Source organism: Mobula hypostoma, chromosome 6, assembly GCF_963921235.1.
Source record: "Mobula hypostoma chromosome 6, sMobHyp1.1, whole genome shotgun sequence".
In the NCBI taxonomy this organism is placed as follows: Eukaryota; Metazoa; Chordata; class Chondrichthyes; order Myliobatiformes; family Myliobatidae; genus Mobula; species Mobula hypostoma.
The window spans coordinates 133187166-133206518 of record NC_086102.1 but is presented as its reverse complement, the minus strand read 5'-3'; the positions used below and the strand labels follow the sequence as shown (position 1 = coordinate 133206518).

At 40.2% G+C, this 19353-nt stretch overlaps 1 protein-coding gene across 9 annotated transcripts in view; it reads left to right on the top strand.

Moving 5' to 3' along the window:
- Positions 1-19353, top strand: part of als2b (alsin Rho guanine nucleotide exchange factor ALS2 b) — a 142242-nt gene that overhangs the window by 52125 nt on the left and 70764 nt on the right. For 7 of the 9 annotated variants that reach the window (XM_063051770.1, XM_063051774.1, XM_063051766.1 and 4 more), the window contains 7 exons: positions 517-702; positions 5455-5626; positions 6693-6882; positions 8459-8524; positions 10134-10296; positions 11373-11504; positions 12363-12395. In XM_063051770.1, the coding sequence (XP_062907840.1) occupies positions 517-702; positions 5455-5626; positions 6693-6882; positions 8459-8524; positions 10134-10296; positions 11373-11504; positions 12363-12395 (942 nt within the window). The remainder of the gene's footprint in view (positions 1-516; positions 703-5454; positions 5627-6692; positions 6883-8458; positions 8525-10133; positions 10297-11372; positions 11505-12362; positions 12396-19353) is intronic. The other 2 variants (XM_063051775.1, XM_063051773.1) reach the window with 1 other exon arrangement.

The following is a 19353-nucleotide window of genomic DNA, read 5'->3' as shown; positions in this document are numbered from 1 at the left end:
AGCCCCAGCCAAGGCAACATGTTGCGTCCTTGAGCAAGGCACTTAATCACACAGTGTTCTGCGACGACACTGGTGCCAAGCTGTATGGGTCCTAATGCCCTTCCCTTGGACAACATTGGTGTCGTGGAGAGGGGAGACTTGCAGCATGGGCAACTGCTGGTCTTCCATACAACCTTACCCAGGCCTGATTGAAGACTTTCCAGGCGCAGATCCATGGTCTCGCAAGACTAACGGATGCCTTTAAACTCCATTGGGAATGCTGAGTGGCTGTTCTCCTGCCTTTCACCTAGTGAAGGTTTAAACATATTCTCTTTGTAACTCATGGAATTGGACATCTAGATCAGCTTCAGGAGGAAGAAAGCTTTAAATAGATTTGATGGAGGTGATGCTGCTGAGAAACATTTGTGTCTGGAGGATACAGAAATCACAACCATTTTGAAAGAATTAAACAGATTCTGATTATTGATTACTGAATAAACCATGACACCCAACATCACAAATGCATTTCTGGTGCAGCTTCCTGAAGGTCTGTGCGTGTGGGATGTGGCAGCAGGACAGGGACATACAATCTTTTTGGCTGATGGGGAGTTTTTCCAGCCTAACGTGTACTACAGTGGACAGCAAGTTGTACATGACACCAAGGACACTAACTGCAGTCCAACTTACACCAAGCAACCTGTGCTTCTGTCAGCATGCAATGAGGCAAGTAAAGCTAATATTATTTATTATTCAATGAGCTTAGAAATAGTGAACCTCATACTTTGGTCAAAAGAAAGTCATGGTAATTGAATGCCAGTTTTAAAACAAATTAACTTTTTGAAAGGAAAGGAAGTACATTTTGAAGTTGGCTCACATTTCTAATGTTGGAATCGCTGGAGCCAGTTTGCATTTAGAAAGTGGTACATGAAGAAAAAGGCAAGCTGGGTTTGCTGTTGCTCAGTCCTGCACTGGGAAAGCCTGTTAGATGCTTACGTTTATTTCAGATGTGTGAGTGGGCCAGACTAAGTTGGGAAAATTCAACATTCATTTGAGGAATTTCAACATTCATTGGACTTTTAACTGGGACAGTTGGAAAGTGGAATGGGCCAGTGTGACATAGTCAACACTACGAGCCAAATTCTGTTGTCGTCATTTCATTTTACAAATCCCCATTACCTCATTTTTCGGTAAATTACATTATTTTACTATAATGCTTTTACTCAAAAACTAAAATGATCGAATATCAGTTATAAACGAAGGTTTTTAAAGTCGAAATCCAATTTTAAAAAGAACTTAAAGTTAATATACCATTGTAAAGTAATTTACCAGGGAGGATGACTGACACCTATCTAGAGAAACTACTGGAGACTTCATTTCAGTGAAATTGCATCCAACCAAGATGGAATAGAGTAGAGAATTGAAATGTCAAAGGATTAAAGGAAGACCTTCTTATAAGTGGTAGTTATTGACTGGATATATTTCCTTTCAAAGTTAATATGCTCCAGGTGACAAAAGATAAACATGTTAAAATTAAACAGAATTAAGTTAAAGTCAGTTAGGGTTAATAATTCATCAGTAGTGGCAAAACAAACTGAAACAGAAAGCAAGGGGAAGCAGCATAAATAAATATGCATATATTGTGAAAGGTTAATGAAAGATGGTAGTTGATCCAGAAACTTAATGGGAATTTTCTTGGGTTAGAGAAAAAAAGGTACCAATGTCTTTAAAAAAGTACTTGTAGAGAAAGTAGTATAAAATGGCGGGGGGAGGGTAGGTGGAAGAACCTTGCACCCACAATTGTATGGTAAAAAATCTTAATCAATAATCAGTAGTAAGGTTTCCAGGTATGCGGATGGACACAAGGCTAACATGGAAGGTGCATGTGAATAAAATTCTTGAGCAGTGTAAAAAAGCCCTGAGTGTGATAAGGTGTTCAGTTGAGTGTGACTGGGGTGCGAGTAGGCAGTCACTTGAACAAATGTATATTGCTTTAATCAGAGTGTAACAAGTGCTACACATGCCCTTACACTTCCTCCCTTACCACCATTCAGGGCCCCAAACAGTCCTTCCAGGTGGGGCATCACTTCACCTGTGAGTCGACTGGGGTGATATACTGCGTCCGGTGCTCCCGATGTGGCCTTTTATATATTGGTGAGACCCGACGCAGACTGGGAGACCGCTTTGCTGAACATCTCCGCTCTGTCCGCCAGAGAAAGCAGGATCTCCCAGTGGCCACACATTTTAATTCCACATCCCATTCCCATTCTGACATGTCTGAGATGAAGCCACACTCAGGTTGGAGGAACAACACCTTATATTCCGTCTGGGTAGCCTCCAACCTGATGGCATGAACATCGACTTCTCTAACTTCCGCTAAGGCCCCACCTCCCCCTCGTACCCCATCTGTTACTCATTTTTATGCACACATTCTTTCTCTCACTCTCCTTTTTCTCCCTCTGTCCCTCTGAATATACCTCTTGCCCATCCTCTGGGTCACCCCCCCCCCCTGTCTTTCTTCCCGGACCTCCTGTCCCATGATCCTCTCGTATCCCCTTTTGCCTATCACCTGTCCAGCTCTCGGCTCTATCCCTCCCCCTCCTGTCTTCTCCTATCATTTTGGATCTCCCCCTCCCCCTCCAACTTTCAAATCCCTTACTCACTCTTCCTTCAGTTAGTCCTGACGAAGGGTCTCGGCCTGAAACGTCGGCTGCACCTCTTCCTATAGATGCTGCTTGGCCTGCTGCATTCACCAGCAACTTTGATGTATGTTGCTTTAATCAGATCTGGCTTTGACTATGGATGTACTGCTTCATATTTCAAGAGACGTTTGGATAGTAGCAGACATCCCACTTCTCCCGGAAGTTCCAGGAGTCTCCCGCATATTAATAGTGGCTCCCTGATGCCCGCAAATTATATACAATATCAGGGAAATCAATTTTTTTGAGAGCAAGCGAGTGAGAGCAAGCAAGCAAGAGCGCGCGATCGAGAGCGAGAGAGAGAGCAAGCGAGAGAGATAGCGAGTGCGCGCCATGGCAGAGTGTTCCAAAAAAAGAAAATATAAAACGTACGTCACCCTGGACTACACTAAAGTGTACCCCTGCCTAATAGGGGTCAAAATAATGACAGTGTTGCTCGCTGCACTGTTTGCAACAGTGACTTTTCTATTGCCCATGGTGGGTTAAGACTGTAGAAGACATGTTGAGGTGAGTTTAACAGGTGTCATTCGCTCATTAGCATAGCTAACATTATTTAAAGTAGCTGGCTTGCTGCTAAGGAGCTGCTCTATTGCAGACATCCCACCTCTCCCGGAAGTTCCGAGAGTCTCCCGCAAATTGATTGTGCTACCTCCCTGAAATGAGTTTTTGCAGGGTGGGATGTCTCGAGTAGGGTTATGGAGGACTATGGCCCTGGTGCAGGTTGATGGGAATAGGCATTTTAAATGGTTCAGCACAGACTAGATGGGCCAAATAGCCTGTTTCTGTCTGTACTTTTCTATAACTCTAACTCTAAACAACATGTTTACATACTCAGCATGGAACATGATACCTACTATCAAGTACTTATTGCTTAAAACAGTTCCTTTTCACTTCCAGATTTGTTTCCCATTTCACTTTGTCCTCTTTAGCTATTTAAACTCATAATGTTAATGGATTCTTTCACTCTAATTATATGTTAAATAAAAATAGCTGCTTCAATCCTGAAAGATTACGACCAGCTGGTTGGGTGATGCTGTCAACAAAAATACACGTCAAGAGCAAATAAGCATGCTTACTTCTGACCTTAAGTGATTGCTTTGCCAGAGTTTACCAATGATATATCTATACAACCACAGCTGCAGCCACTTTTGGTAACTATCAGCCTTTTATTGGCATTTAGTGGATCATGTCATAGTTACAATGTCATTAGTGGTGGGAGAATGGAAGTATCTCAACTCGCATCCTTTCAAAGTAGTTAGAACCATAGAACTATTTAGATATTTTATAAGCTACATAATCTTTGGTTGTATTAAAGATGTTTGTGCCATTGTATTAGATTGATGACTGTCTCTGAGCATGATTTGCCCTGATCACTTGCTATGTTTTGAGGAAAGCATTTGGAAATGTTGTAATGGTTTCCTCTTTAAAGAACCAGCAGTGTTTCTATTTTCATTTCAGTATAGTTGTTATGCTTTTGATTACTCCCCAAACCTTTATCTTTCATATAGATATTTTGACTCATAACTTTGTTATGCATTAAATTGTGAATCAATTTTTCTTCCTTATTTTCTGTTGCTGTTAAGTTCATTTTTTTTAAATCTACTTGGAATGTTCTTAATTGTATAATTTATTGTATTATGTGTTGAAGGAGCAAAAGTGTTTCTTGATTAAAAGAGTTTGGTGTTTATAGTATGCTTAGTTCACTGAAAATATCTGGGTCTGTATCCTAAATCATTGGGTGGTAGTTTTAATTTATCCAATATGAAATTTTGTTGAGTTAGTTGAGTATATTTAAGCTACAACTGCTTAATCACCTGGCTCTTATTCAATATATACAGTTAGAGAAGAAAAGTTAGTTTATCGGATGAGAAAACTGCAGTATTTTAAATTGATTTTTTTAACTCTCACAACAATGTAAGCTTATGACAAAATGATTGGTGTTAAAACAAACCTTGTCTCAGAAGTCTGAAATTATAGACCAAGTTAATAAAGAACAGGCAAATGTTTAAAGTTGCTCTCTTTTCTAAAACTCTTATGGGTTCCTGTTTATGTAGCTGGTAAGTATACTTGTTATGTAACTGTATACTATTGCAATATTCAGGAGGTTTATGGGTGTTGATATAGTTACAGAATTTTGATCATGCAGTAGGTTAAAGAATTGTTGTGAAATTATTGGGAGTGATTTGTTTTTGTCAACTGGGTAACATTAATGGGAAGTTGCTGTGTATGTATGATGGTGAGTGTTACGTGTGTTCTGAGTTACAGAAATGAAAGTGGTAAGATTTCTAAAATCATTTGCAGGTATGTAGTATGTCATGAATAACTATGTGAGAGGAGCAGTTCCTTTTGTGGTTTACTGCTACAGTTGCAACTTTGTCTGGTATTCTGATGCTGAATCCTTCTGTAATTTAGTTATCCCGACGTACTGCTTGTAGAGTCTTACTTTGCACATTGCAAACACAGTAATAATAAAATGTGCCAACGGGAGAGGAAAAAAACCTGAAGTATTTCAATAATGTGAATGGCACTTCGTATGTACTCTTTTCTAGCTTGGTGCCCTGAATGAAGGACAATAGTTTCTTTATTTCCTTGAGAACTGAATGAATCTTAGGGGAGAGAGAGAGAGTGTGTGTGTGTGTCTTTGTGTCTCTTAAGCTCTTTTTCTTGCCGTGGGTATGGTGTTCACAAATATTCTTGAAGTCCTGTCCGAAGTTGCGATTATTACTTTCCTGTGATCTTGTTTTCCTGGTATGGTGGTAATGCTATGCTCTGATTTCAGCTTGGCTACATAAACAGTCTGTTCGCTGGAGGGCAGAGGTGCCTTGCTCTTGCAGACAGGAATGTCATGGGGTATATCGCCAGCTTACATGAATTAGCATCGTCGGAGAGGAAATTCCACTGCAAGCTAAATGATATGAAAAATCAGATTCTCAGACCTCTGCTGGGTTTAGGTATGGAAAACTATACTTTTGACTGTTTATGGCTGACTGCTTGTTCACTAACATTTTATGCAGCGGGATGATAATACTTGTAGGATATTGATCTAAACTGGAAAACTAATCGATGACATGATTAGAAATTGTGTGTTCTGAAAATTAAAGTGGTTGTAGATAGAATAGTGTGAGATGAATAATGTTAGACTTTATCATATTGTATGGTGGTAGAACTGTTCTTGCAATATTACACAGTGAAATGTATGCCTTGGTATTACACACAGTCAGACCTGCACCAACTGCGACTATATCCCAATAAATGTGCACCACTAATGTTGCAGCCTGGCGTTATACTATGATAGAGCTGTGTCCATTGGTACTGCGCCCCACCATTAAATAACAAATAAGCCAAAAACAATCCCTATAACCTACAGTGACTTGATACTATATGTGAAGAAATGGATATGTCATAGAGACTTATCAACACCATTGCCTTAACTAACTGAAGTAAAGTTCCTGTTGTGTTTGGCACTGAGATGTTGAAGCTCCAGAAACTCTTTGAAGAAACCAGGTTCTGGGTAGGGTAATGAAATATCTTTATTGTCATTGCATAGTACAATTTGTCATGCACCAATACAGTGAAAATGAGTTTGCAACACTCATACTCATTGCTATAAAACAACAAATAAAATAAATAAACAATAAATAAAATCAAGTAACCAACCAGTAATGCATTAAACATGTCCAAAAGATTGAGGTAACTTGTGTTTTGAGATTTCTTGAGGAACTTATTTAAAAATAAAGTATCTTTTGGTCTAAGAAAATAAGTTGAATGTTGCTCATCTGTTGGGAACATTGTACTGTCTGGTATCTTTTGGAATTGGAAGCCTATTCATCTGATTTTCCACAAATCCTTTGTGGACTGAAGTACCATTGCAAGGTCACCCTTCAATGTATGTGTGAGACTAAAAACTGTGAAGCGTGAATGAGGATCTTGTGATGTGCTGATCATCTTGATTTTTTTTTTGTAATGCAAATTGTCAATAATACTGATTTATCAACTTTTCCTCCCCCCCCCCCACAGATAACTTGGCTTCTGCTTTGGGATCAGCACTGAGTCAATTACTACAGGCTGCTGCTAGTAAATTTAGTAAACTGTGCTACCTGATTGGACAACACAGTTTCACCTTGAATAAATTTCTTCACAGTTCAAAAGATGTCAAGACACTTGTCATGCTGGAGAATTCAAAGGTCTTCCTGGACACTTTCAAAGAGCAAGTACACAACCCTGTTACTATTTGAGTAGTGCCAATGTTTGCAAGGGATACAAATTAGAAAGGGTGTACTTGATACCCCATTGAAAGGGGAAATGGTACAAAAGTTTACTGTGTTAACTTGGATGCGGGTACATTAGCCTTTGAGCTGCATTCCCATGGTATCATTGTAGCATTTAGAGTTGCAGTGCTACCAGTGGTGGGAGGTCCTGTTACCTGTCCCAGTGATGGTGATATTCAATGGCTGCAATACTCATTCTGCCCTTCATGGGTAGTTCCTCTGTCCCAGGCTCTGGGCAATTCACTGCTGCAAGAGTGTGGGCAAACATCAGGGATTTGTGCCAGGCTTCCCATGTAGCAGGGGTTCCTAGCACAGCATGATACTTTTTTGTGTCCCACCACTGGTAGCACTGCAACTCTAAAGGCGGTTGGCACACATGTTTGGATTGGTGGATTTAGGGGGGAGTAGGGAATGTATCGTTTCCAAGCGTGTTGTGATTAATTGTTTCTGGTCTCAAATTGGTCACATAGTGTACGTGACTGGAGATCTGCGATCAGTACAATAATCCCTAGTTTGATTTTTGCCTGTTTTGTTCTGGAAATCTTCTTGGCCATTGCTTGGTGTTACTATGCTGGCTATGACTTTTTTAAAACAAGTTTTCTGCTACTTCCAGTTCTTAATGTAATGTCATTCAGTGGTCCAGACTTGAGTCATCCTCCATGATAACTCATGGAATCCTTGGTTTTGTGTGGAAAGGAGAGCTGAGCTGATCAGCTCTATTCTTGCCCTATATCCTGTCAGTCCTATTTTTCCTTTTCTGATGCTGTGATGCCGAAGCTGATTGACACCCTATCTCCTCACCAGTTGTCAGTCTAAAGTACATGTGTATTAGTTTGGTGCCCATCAGAGCTTCACCTCCCAGGTGTATGTAATCTACAGACCCTAGCACTAAATTTTTGACTGCATGTTCCACTTTACCCCTCCATATTCAGTGATACAGTTGCCAGATACTTTGGCTAACCCCAGCAATAATGCAACTTGACACATCATTTCTGAAGGTATGTAATTCTTTGGTAGGCTTGCTGTAGCTTTGCACACTTCATCTATACCCATTGGTCCTTGACTCTGATTCCATCTCCTCTCCACATGCCATATTCCAAGTTTGTGCTTTCATGTTTGGGTATTTCCAATTAAGTTTTCTTCCCAAAATATGACTCTGAGATAGTGAGAGTCAAATAGATGTGACGTCCCAACTGACTTAATGATCCCTTTTACTTTTCTCAACCTGACTATGTTTTAGTTTGTAACACCATCCACTTCCAATGTTTATCTTGTATAGTCCAGCTTGATAGGACAAGCAGCAGGTTGGGTGGCCTAATTTGCCTCCCAGATTCCTGCCAGAGGCAGGCACCCACTGAATTGCTTTCTGCACACGTTAGACTACCCCATACTTCCAGAATCCTTAAGTGTTGTCAGATCTTGAGGGTGCCAATACCTCAATTCTATCTTTGATTGGAGGTGTCTATTCACTTGTGTACTATTAGTTCTTATGATTGCGCTTTGCTCTGGTTTCAGATACTCCAGCTCGGTGGGGAACTTTGTGGTAGTTGGTGGTTTTCAAGCATTAGCTAAACCAACAGTGTAAGTATATCCCGATCTTGTATCCCTAAGGCCATATTATCCAGCAGCACAAGTCCTCATAATCTTCTGTAAAGGATGCTGCTTCAAATGGATAGATGGAAACATAGATGACGACAGATCTGTCTATAGTGAGTTGGATGGTTAGTTTGTCACTTTCAGTCCATCTATTCCTTAATTGTCTGAAGGGAGTGGTAAACGCCAGAGAAAAATGAGAAGGTTATTTAAATAAGTAAAACGTTACTTATTTTCAATTAAATTCATGGGTTCTGGATCTTTCTGAGCTTCAGAATCACTGCTTCCATGAGTGCATACTCTTGTGTTACATTAAGACACTATGCAGAAAAATTGGCTTCCTAGTGAAAGGCTTAGACGAGCCAATTATGAATAAGGGTAGTAAAGGGAAATTTGTTCAATCGTGGAATAAGCCCTAAGATTAAATTGATTTCTGGTGAGGGAGCGATGGTGAGAGAATGAGGGTAGAGATACATAAGAACGTATGAAGTTGGAGCAGATGTTGGCTGATCTGACCATGAACACAGCTCCACCTACCTGCCTTTTCCCCATAAATCTATGACTATGACTAACTGTGTCTAAACCATATTTAATGAGGTAGCCTCCACTGCTTCCTTGGGCAGAGAAATTCTATGGATTCACTACTCTCTGGGAAAAGTAGTTTCTCCTCATCTGTCCTAAATGTTTCCCTGAATCTGGCTATGTCTCTTGGTTCTTGACTCACTTACCAGTGGAAACAAATTTCTTGAGCCTATCTATCCTCTTCATAATTCTATATGTTCCTGTAAGATGCCCTATCATTCTTACGAATTCTAGCGAGTATTGTCCCAGGTGACTCTATCTCTCCTCAGATTAACCCCCTCATCTCCAGAATCAACCTCCTCTGCATCACCTCCAGTGGTGATGGTGATATACTGAAGAGTCATGAGAATGTATGTTCTGTGAGATGTAAACATGACTGTTTCCACCTAGAGCTCAGCACCATCCTTCATTTTCTTTCTGCATGCTTTAAAACAATTTTCTAATTGGCACCTTACACTCATGGATATTAAAATATGTCTTATTGTGCTTTCTCTTAATGTAATCTCTGTGACTTTTCCCACTGGGTCTATTCCAAACCAGTCCTATTTCCTTGTATCAATTCTGAACATCTCATTTCATCTTGTGTATGGGCAAAGGTGATAACGCTTACATTTATTTCCATAGCTAGTTGCCCTTAGAAGATGGTAAATAGGCCTTTCTCCACCATCGAAGGGCTTCTTTCAATACTGGTAATTGGAAAGTTCTTGTATTTTGATCCTGTAGCAATAGAGACAGTGGTGCAATGACGAGGTCAAAAGGTCATGTGGGGGGTACTTAGAGGTGACACCATTTCTGGAACATTGAACTTCTTGTCCTGCTTGGTGATGGTTTTGGAGGAAGGAAATGTTGGTGTCGGCTTCCAGTGAGTATCCTGCGTACAGAAAGCACCTTCTCATGGGCAGCATGAGATGCCTCTTCACTGTGCGTTTCTTTGGTTGAGTAACATGTTAATAGTATTCTTTAAGTAAAGCTCACAATGTGTCACAGCTCACTCATGAATTATTGTCTTACGTAGGGAGCTCTTCAACAGAAATCTTCAGACCCTCCAGCAGTTGTCGGAAGTGACGGATGAGAATGTCTCAGCTGCTGATCTCTTGCACATTCTCTTCTACGTACCTACCAGGCATTTGCATGAATATGCACGTTTGCTGCTAAAGCTTGCAACCTGTTTTGAAGTGGTAAGTAGGAGCTCACACATGCGATGTCCTTCTGTATTTCTTGCTCTAATCATGGGACCTAATTCACTGAGTCATGAGATCAGATCATAAATTTCTCCCAAGATTGAAATGGGCATCTGATGACATCAGCTGATCTTGACTAAAGCCTTCATTATAGTTGTCCAGACAACAGAGTAGTGAAGAGTTATAAATTGATGCTGGAAAGAAGCCCGATTTTTGGATTTGAACCAGCAGATCATGGATGTCATTGTCAGTGTTTTGGGGTAATGAGGTCAAGCTGGTCACTCGTATGGAGTTTTGGAGGTCTGTGTGAAAGTTGAAGTTGTTCCAAAGGTTCAGTTTCATGTAAGGTAGCCGTAAGCCTGGTTTACCTGAAACTCATCAGTCATTTCGAGGTTATGGCAATGTTGTGAACAACAGTCAAGCACCCTCAGTTCTGGGTCATTGACCATGATCAGCTCCTACCATACCTACTGGGAAACTTCAATAACACTATTTACAAATAAGTTAGTGGTGATCATGGTGACCAGGATATTACCAGGTAATCATTACGCGATCTTGCTATGTCAGGGTTTTAGAGATAAACAGCTTGTGTTAACAACATCTAAGATAGAACTTGGGTAAATATTAGTTTCATTTAGAACCTGGGTATTAAAGTTGACCCATGCCTCACACATCTTAAAAGGTTGTACTAAATTTTAGAAGGCTGTCTATAATAAGGTTAACTCTTCATTGCCCTCTGAAATGATCTAATTAAAAATCTATTTGAGTTTAAGCCGTAAATGTTAATCTTGCTAAAAATGCCCAAATCCAAAACTGATCTATAAATTTTTGCACTGAGGTGTAACAGTTGAAAACTGTTGCACACCTTGTGGGTTGAAAAGATGAGACTCTTGCTTCTCCCAAATATCCATCAATATGCTGCTGAAATGTGTATTCTGCACCCGGTGTGAAACAACCTGACAGAATTCTTGGCAGCTGTAGAATACCATTTGATCAGCTTTGTCAGTGTAATGAAAGAGAGGAGAAGCAGGTCTGAATGGGATAATTCAATTCTGTTTGTTAAACTGTGGCAGACTTCCAAGGAATACCACAAATTGCAGGAAGTCAGCTGCCAGTGTGAAGCTCTTGGTCTACACTTGAAGAAGAAACAGAAGGAAGCAGAATACACATACAGCTTTTGGAAGACTTTTCCAGGGAAAATGACGGTATGCTTGATACTAATAAGGTTGACCATTATATTTTATACTGTCTTTGGATTACAAGCCTTTGCCCTTTGTAGAATGCACCTGATGCTATTTAATGAATTGGGTGCTGCTTAATTAATCCTTTCATTGGAGGACAAATCTGCAACTTCTCTTTTCCATAGATGCTGCCTGGCCTGCTGAGTTCCTCCAGCATTTTGTGTGTGTTGCTTTGGATCTCCAGCAACTACAGATTTTCTTGTGTTTTTTTGCTGCAACTTATTTTACTTTGTTTCGTAGACATCCCTGCCTTTTGTGCTGCTTTTGTCTAACATTCTGACTGCGTGTATTTGAGCATGTGTGCCATGTTTGCTCTTCCTTTGAAATGCCAGTGGAAGTGCCGTCGGAGCAGTGTTGTGGTTTCTAATCAGTTCTCCTGGATCTCGTTTGTTATGATTTGTCAAATCTCAATTAATTGATTGACCTACAACACATGGCAAAAGTCCAGTGTATGATGTGAATTGTCTCTTTATATTGGGTATATCTGCTCCATGGTGACATTAAAGGTTAGCTTGTCAAACTACCAATGGCACTTGCAAAGGGAGCACTTTACTATGCTGTGAAAATCTTTTTTATTTAATGGTGCTGTGCATAGGAAGGGGCACAAACAGAAGCCAATGACATTTGTTTGGTATATATTACCCCATGAAGTAATGCATTTAGCAACAGATGGCAGTGACTCATCAGTGCTTCTGTTCAATGTAAAATGAAGCCAGAGTGTAAAGACCTCTGTTTAAAGTTTCACATTCTGTTTGTTTGAAACATTTTGGATGTTTCCTTGCTCAGCAGTGGAAGGGTTAATATGGGTTTAACTCTTTTTAGGGTTTTCTGACAAGATGTATTACTGCCCTGAGTGTAAGTATATATTTGATGTTTGGCCTGAAATGGATGTGTGCTTTATAAAAATGCAACGCCCCTGTTCTAGATTTAGTTTATTCTGCAAGTGATTCCATAGTGGTGACCCTTCCCTTGCTGACTGCTACCAAATAAATTAGCTGCATTCCATTCAGTTGCTCCATTTACACGCTTGTGTTTGGTAATTTACTGCACTATAGTGTGTTCTGAAGTTGTCTATGGTTGCTGTGGTTTGATTCACTAAAGTTTTCGCCAAAAAAAAAAATTGGCTCTTGAAATAGGAATACTTTGCTCTGTGTAACCTTCCCATTTTAAATTCCACAGAATAAAACTTGTGTCATAGCAAGCACTTAAGGCTTTAAGGGAGTTTTTGTTTGTTCTCTGGATTTGGGTCAGCCCCAGCCACAATAGTTGAGGAGTGAATCTGTCTACTATCTCCTTTAAATAAAGAACCAACCTTACAAAGACAAAGCTAGGCTCAGAAACCTGCTCACTAACCAGGAAGCAACTCCTGCTCTGTGGCTGGGGAAAGTTTGTAAATCTAAAGGGGCCATTGGGATGTTGATAGTGGGATTGAGTTGAGGTAGAGTGGGAGAATGGTGCATGAAGCTTGCTTATAATGTACACGGTTTATCAAGTGAGTATTGCTGTTGCAGAAAAGTATCTGACATGCCAACCTCTGGTAAATCAACAGGAGGCTTGGACCATTACTGACGCGGAAACAAATAACAGTTCCAAACTCGTGCCATTGCCAAGCATGCTGCCTCGGGGAAAAGAACTGGCACTGATTTTGTGTATTTCACAGCAACAGTATATGTTGGCATTTTTGAGTCTAAAGTTAGTGGGAAATGCTGGGAAGAGGCAATATAATTCCTCCGCTTGAAAGGGGGAAGATTAGTGTGTTTGCTCAGAACTGGGTACAGAGGAGGAATTGAGGCCCAGGACAGATCAGTCATGATAATATTGAGCTTTTGGGTGGGGGAGGGGAAATGGAGGGTCTGCTGATGACCTCATCCTCCTGTTGTTTTTCTTGTTCTGTCAGAGATGGGTTGGGATTCATTAGGGCAAAGATGATATATGCCCATAGACCAAACAGTTACTTAGAAGGCAAGGATGGGAATAGTCCCTAAATGGTTAACAATATTAACTTAAAATATCATGATGAAAGGCACAGAGATTACCACTGCTTTCTCTCTTCCAGAAACCCGGGATCAAAGTGATAATAAATGTACTTTGAAAAGTATGTACACACTATACAAGCTTGAGACTTGTCTCCTTACAGGCAGCCACAAACCAAAGAAGCCCCAAAGAACCCACTTTTTTTTTAAAAAAGGCTATCGAACTCTGAACCCTGAATTCTGGTGCTGTCAGTGTGATGTATGCATGTTCTCCCCGTCATTGCTTGGGTTTCCTCCAGGGACAGTACTCCAGTCTCCTCTAGTGCTAAAGGCAGGGTGTTGATTTATCTGACACGTGCTTAGAGTGGGTGTGTCCTCCAGTTTGCATTCCTTGCACCCTAACAGTGGCAGAAGAATGGAGTGTAGTTAATGAAGGGTGACAAAGATGAGGCAGGAGCCTGCAGGCCCGTGAGCTTTGTGCCAGTGTAGGGAAACATTCTTGAGGATAGGGTTATAATCACCTAGAAAGGTGGAGACCGGGACAGATGGTGTACATGAACTTGAGCAAGGCTTTTGAATAGGTCAAAGTTGGGGCATATGAGATCAAGGTGTTTTAGCAAACTGGGCCCAAAGTTGGCTTTGTGATGGGGAGCAGAATATGGTGATGAAAGCATGTCTTTTTAGATACAGAGTATGTGGAATAAGATGCCCCAGAAGGTGGTTGAAGTATGTATCATCGCAGAAACATTTGGACTATTGTATGGGTGGGAAAGAAATAGAGATGTGGGTTAATGCAGGAAAATGGGGTTGGGTTAATGTTTTTAATAAATCTGTCTCGTGATGGGTTAGGCCAAGGGGCCAGTTTCCATGACTCTGTGGATTTAACTACTAAATGAAATGGGTTGGAGTTGACCTTCCTATCTTCCCCCAACATGAGGGAACTGCCAGTGCATTGGAAAGGATCAAATATTATACCATCGTTCAAAGGAGGATGCAAGGACGTTCCCAATAATTACTGGCTGGCTGATTAAACATTGGAGATGGGTAAAGTTGTGAGTCATTGTGGGGGAGGGAGTGGAGGAGAAAAGAAATTGACAAATATTAATGGTAGATGTATGGATTTTTAAGCATTTGATAAAGTACTACATAAACAGCATCTTAACAAAATTGAGGCTTGTGAAATAGGAGAATTGGTGTCAGATAGGATTTTTCAAAATGGATTAAAGATTAACAGTTCTTGTTATAAAAAGTGTAGGAGCAAAAGAACTTCGGGATTAAAATGCATTGATATTGTTACAGTTGTGGTCAAAGTACATGGATTTCATGAGGGATTGAGTACAAAAGTAGCTGCTTAAAGCTCAACCAGAGCTTTATTTAAAGCTACAGGACTGGACTCAGTTCTGGTTATCATATCAGAAGATGATTTTCCATTGCTACCAGAATGTTGGAAGAAAGTGTCTTGTGCTTCAACTCCTTTCTTCGTTTAAAAATAACTATACTGTATTGTAACAAAATGTGAGGGTGTTACAATGATTGGTAGTAATGGTCTTGCTGTGCAAACCAAAACTTGCCTGATTCACCCAAACTTCCCATATTAATGGGGAAAAAAATTCCGCAGCAACTATTCAGTAATGTTAAAGGGGTATCATTCATTACTCCCAATGTCCATCAGCCTGCTTGATCCAAAAGTCTAATTGGCAAAGCTACTGGTGAAATTAGTTTCCATTCACCTGTTCAGATTATTAATACATGGTCTGCTCTTCTAAAAGAGTGATTTTGCAAGAGCAGGTCAAATATGATGGCAGAATATAAAAAGTATTAATGGTAAGACTCCTGGCATTGTGGAGGATCAGAGGAATCTTGGGTCTGAGTCCCTGGGACACTCAAAGCTACTGCGCAGGTTGACTCTGTGGTTAAGAAGGCATACAATACATTGGCCTTCATCAATCATGGGATTCAGTTCAAGAGCTGAGAGAATGTTACAGCTATATAGGACCCTGGTCAGATCCCACTTGGAGTACTGTGCTCAATTCTGGTCACCTCACTACAGGAAGGATGTGGAAACTATAGAAAGGGTGCAGAGGAGATTTACAAGGATGTTGCCTGGATTGGGGAGCATGCCTTGTGAGAATAGGGTGAGCGAACTCGGCCTTTTCTCCTTGGAGCAGCAGAGGATGTGAGGTGACCTGATAGAGGTGCATAAGATGAGAGGCATTGATCATTTGGATAGTCAGAGGCTTTTTCCCAGGGCTGAAATGGCCAACATGAAAGGGCACAGTTTTTAAAGTGCTTGGAGAAGAGATGTCTGGGGTAGATTTTTTACACTGAGTGATGAGTGTGTGGAATAGGCTGCCAGTGGAGGTGGATACGACAGGGTCTTTTAAGAGGCTCCTGGAGTACATGGAGCTTAGAAAAATAGAGGGCTATGGATAAGCCTAGGTAACTTCTAAAGTAAGTACATGTTCGGCACAGTATTGTGGGCCAAAGGGCCTATATTGTGCTGTAGGTTTTCTATGTTCTCTGATTTAATTATTCTTGTGTTTAGGAACTGTTTAATAGATTCATTTATACACAGATATTATGATAATTGTTTTAAGCAAGCATAAATGCCCTTCAATTTTATTTCTTGCAGCAGCTTCAACAGTGGAGATTTGGTCTCATGACTAGATATCTGGTCTCTTTTAACCTGATATTTACAAGACTTTCCAGTAAATGTCAGGAAGTTGGTAAAAGCCACAATGGCTGCCTTTCCTGCACATTTTCTTCCCTGAAACTAGTTATTATTTCTGCTGTGCATTAGCCCAATCCACCACAGGAAGGAACTCAATTGTGATTTTTTTTCTTCTGGTTTTTGACCTAGGAATATACAGGAAATGTAAAGTGAAATTATATTCAACTTGTACTAAAGAGATGGTATTAAAAGAACAATGGGAACTATCACTATATTTCCATAAATCATCACTACTTTGCATTATGTTCCTTTGTCCTATTTTGTACCAGGCCCTTTAAATTTTTATGCTCTCTTTTATTTCCCAGCCCCACCCCAGCATTCATTATCTGACTTTATCACATACCTTCAAATTTGTACACAAAATACTATTGAACAATTCTCTAACTTTCTACTACTTTATCATTTATTAGACTATTTTGCCTTTTACAAGCTCATTTGGGCTGTCATTTGGTAATTTGGTGTTTCTTGGATATTAAATTGCCACTGTATGAAGTATGATCTTCTAAGCTTTCCAAAATATCCACTTGGCTGGCAGTCAAGTTTTTAAAAGATTATATATAATTTGCAATTCTGCTGGCCCCTACAATCGTCTGTTTGCAAGGAAGATCCAAAGTGACTTGTTTCTTGTGTTGCATCCCCACAGCAAGTGAATCCCACATAAGGCCTTTTCACATTTTGTATTGGCATAAAGTTTAAAGTGGTTTTTACTTTTATTTTCTTGCAATATAGAGGCCAGTCATTCTGTGAAGTTTGTAGAGCATTCCCATTCTCCCACTAAATTTCCCTGTTCTCCCCATGCCGTCATCCACTTCGTCTGATTCTAGCCTGCATCTACAAACTAAGGGCGATGAGCTAACCAACACAATTTTTGAGATGTGGGAGGGAACCGAAGATCCGAGGGAAAAACTCTCACCCTCACAGGGAAGCTTTGCACAGAGAGTTAAATTGGAACCTGGACTGCTAGAGCGGTGAGGCAGCCTGCTCCATCAGCTGCAGCACTGCACATCGATTGTTATTACACACAATTCTTGATCTTGTTCTTTCACTAATACGTTGATCGTAACTTCCCTGCTGAAGATGGACGTGGTGTAGCATCCTCTACCTCCACAGGGGCAGTAATTTTCTCTTCCCTAATTGACTGCACCTTTCCTTTAAAACTTTTTTTTGTAAATGTTTCCTTTTATGGCACCCGCTAATAATTTCTTTTTGTTATTTATCTCATTCTAATCAGCATACTTTAGTGATCCAAGGTGCTGCCCCTTTCAATTCATTGTCACTTCCTCACTATACCTCATCTATTCCTGAACATTGCCTCTTGGAAGGCTTCACAGTATTCATTCACCTTGGATTCCAGTATTGGACTTGATCACATTTTAGCTGACTGGCATTAACCTATTTTAATACTTTGCTTTTAACCATTTTTCTTCAATAATTATCCTAACGCTCACATTAGATATGATCTCAGTTAGTTTGTATTCCTCCTGGAATTATAGCACTGATACCTACAATGGATTGGAAATGTGTTGATCTAGGAAATGTTAGAAATCCCCATTTTCTACTTCAATGCTTTGTGTTGTTCTGCCCATATTTAGGGTAATTAGGCTCTTCACTCTCACTCTATTTCTAAAATATGTTTACAGAGTTGTTCCACTTGCTTTCTGTGATTTTTAGTAGTGTGTGCATGTGTTAGCAATACAATTCCTATTTCACTTATTACTGACCAAAAATATTCTGATTTGGAACCCTTGAACATCTCCACACCTAGTTTCCCTTTGTTTCCTGAATAAATCATACCTAGGACTGTTTCCATTCCTTATTGAGAATTATTCTTCCTCTCACATTTTCATGATCTATTGCTAATTTTTAATATGATAATTGCTTCTTGCCAGTTAACCAAAAATCAGGGTACTTTTCCCTGATGCATCAAAATAAGTTGAAACTATTACTAACTTCTCAGTTCCTTCTGCTTCAATGCATATACTCCTAGATATTTTTTAAATCTATTCATTTACTGGCAAAGCTGCAATTTGCTTTCATTCCTATTGTTCTCTGGTGTTGAAACCACTGCCATGAATGGCTGCAGTCTTTCCAAGTGAACGTACTGACAAAGTGCTGTTGGGTAGGAAGTTCAACTGTTTTAATGCAATGATTGGGAAGGACCAGAGATTATAGTTTCAAAGTAAGATGCTGCTTGCCTTGGGGAAACCCGCACATGATGGTATTCAGTGTTCTTGTTGCCCTTGTCCTTGTGGAAAAGGTCGTGTCTGGGAAGTACTACCACAGCAGCCTGGTCCAGCAAGTGGAAAGCACTTAACAGTGTGCATCATCTACAGCGTAGGGGAGCGAGTGAGCGTTCGGGGTGGTTGATGGGTATACTTAAAGGAGCTGCTTCGCCACAAGTGATTTTAAGGTTTTTGAGAGTTGTTGGGGCTGCTGCTGTCTGGGCGAGTGGTGAGTAAATCCCTGTGCTCCTGACTTGTGGCCTGTAGATGGTGGAAAGGGCTTGGTGTCAGGAGGTGGATCACTCACAGCAAGACTTGTATCAAAGCCTTTGACGTTCTCTTATAACTGTAGCATTTGTGTGACTAGTCCAGTTGAATTTACCAGAGGTGACCTGTTCAAAAGTGGGATTTGGTAATTGGTTAATCTTTAATTGTTGTAATATCATATGGTAGGTAATAATACAGTACTGTAAAACTCTAATAATCTAGAACACCTGGGACTTAGTGCGAGACTTGTAGACTTTTCTAGACCTTTGGATGGTATTTCTATTAATATACCAAGAAAATTTTAACTGGCCTATCTTTAGAGATTACAGTCAATTATAACAATTTTTTTTCAGTGAACCACATCAGTTGATCAAGAACCAGTGAATCAGTGCCCCAGTGTGGAAAGGGAGAATGGGGAACATTTCCTAGTAAGCGGGCTGCTGAACCATTGGGATTTCCAAACAAATATAACTTTCCTATCCACTGTATTTTGACTTTGGCCTCATCGTTGCCTTGTGCAAGTTTATAATTTCCTTATATTCATTTCCCTTACTAATGTTTTTATAGTTGTGTCCTTTTTTGCTTTCAGAGAATTGTTTCGACTTTTGGATCCCTCTACT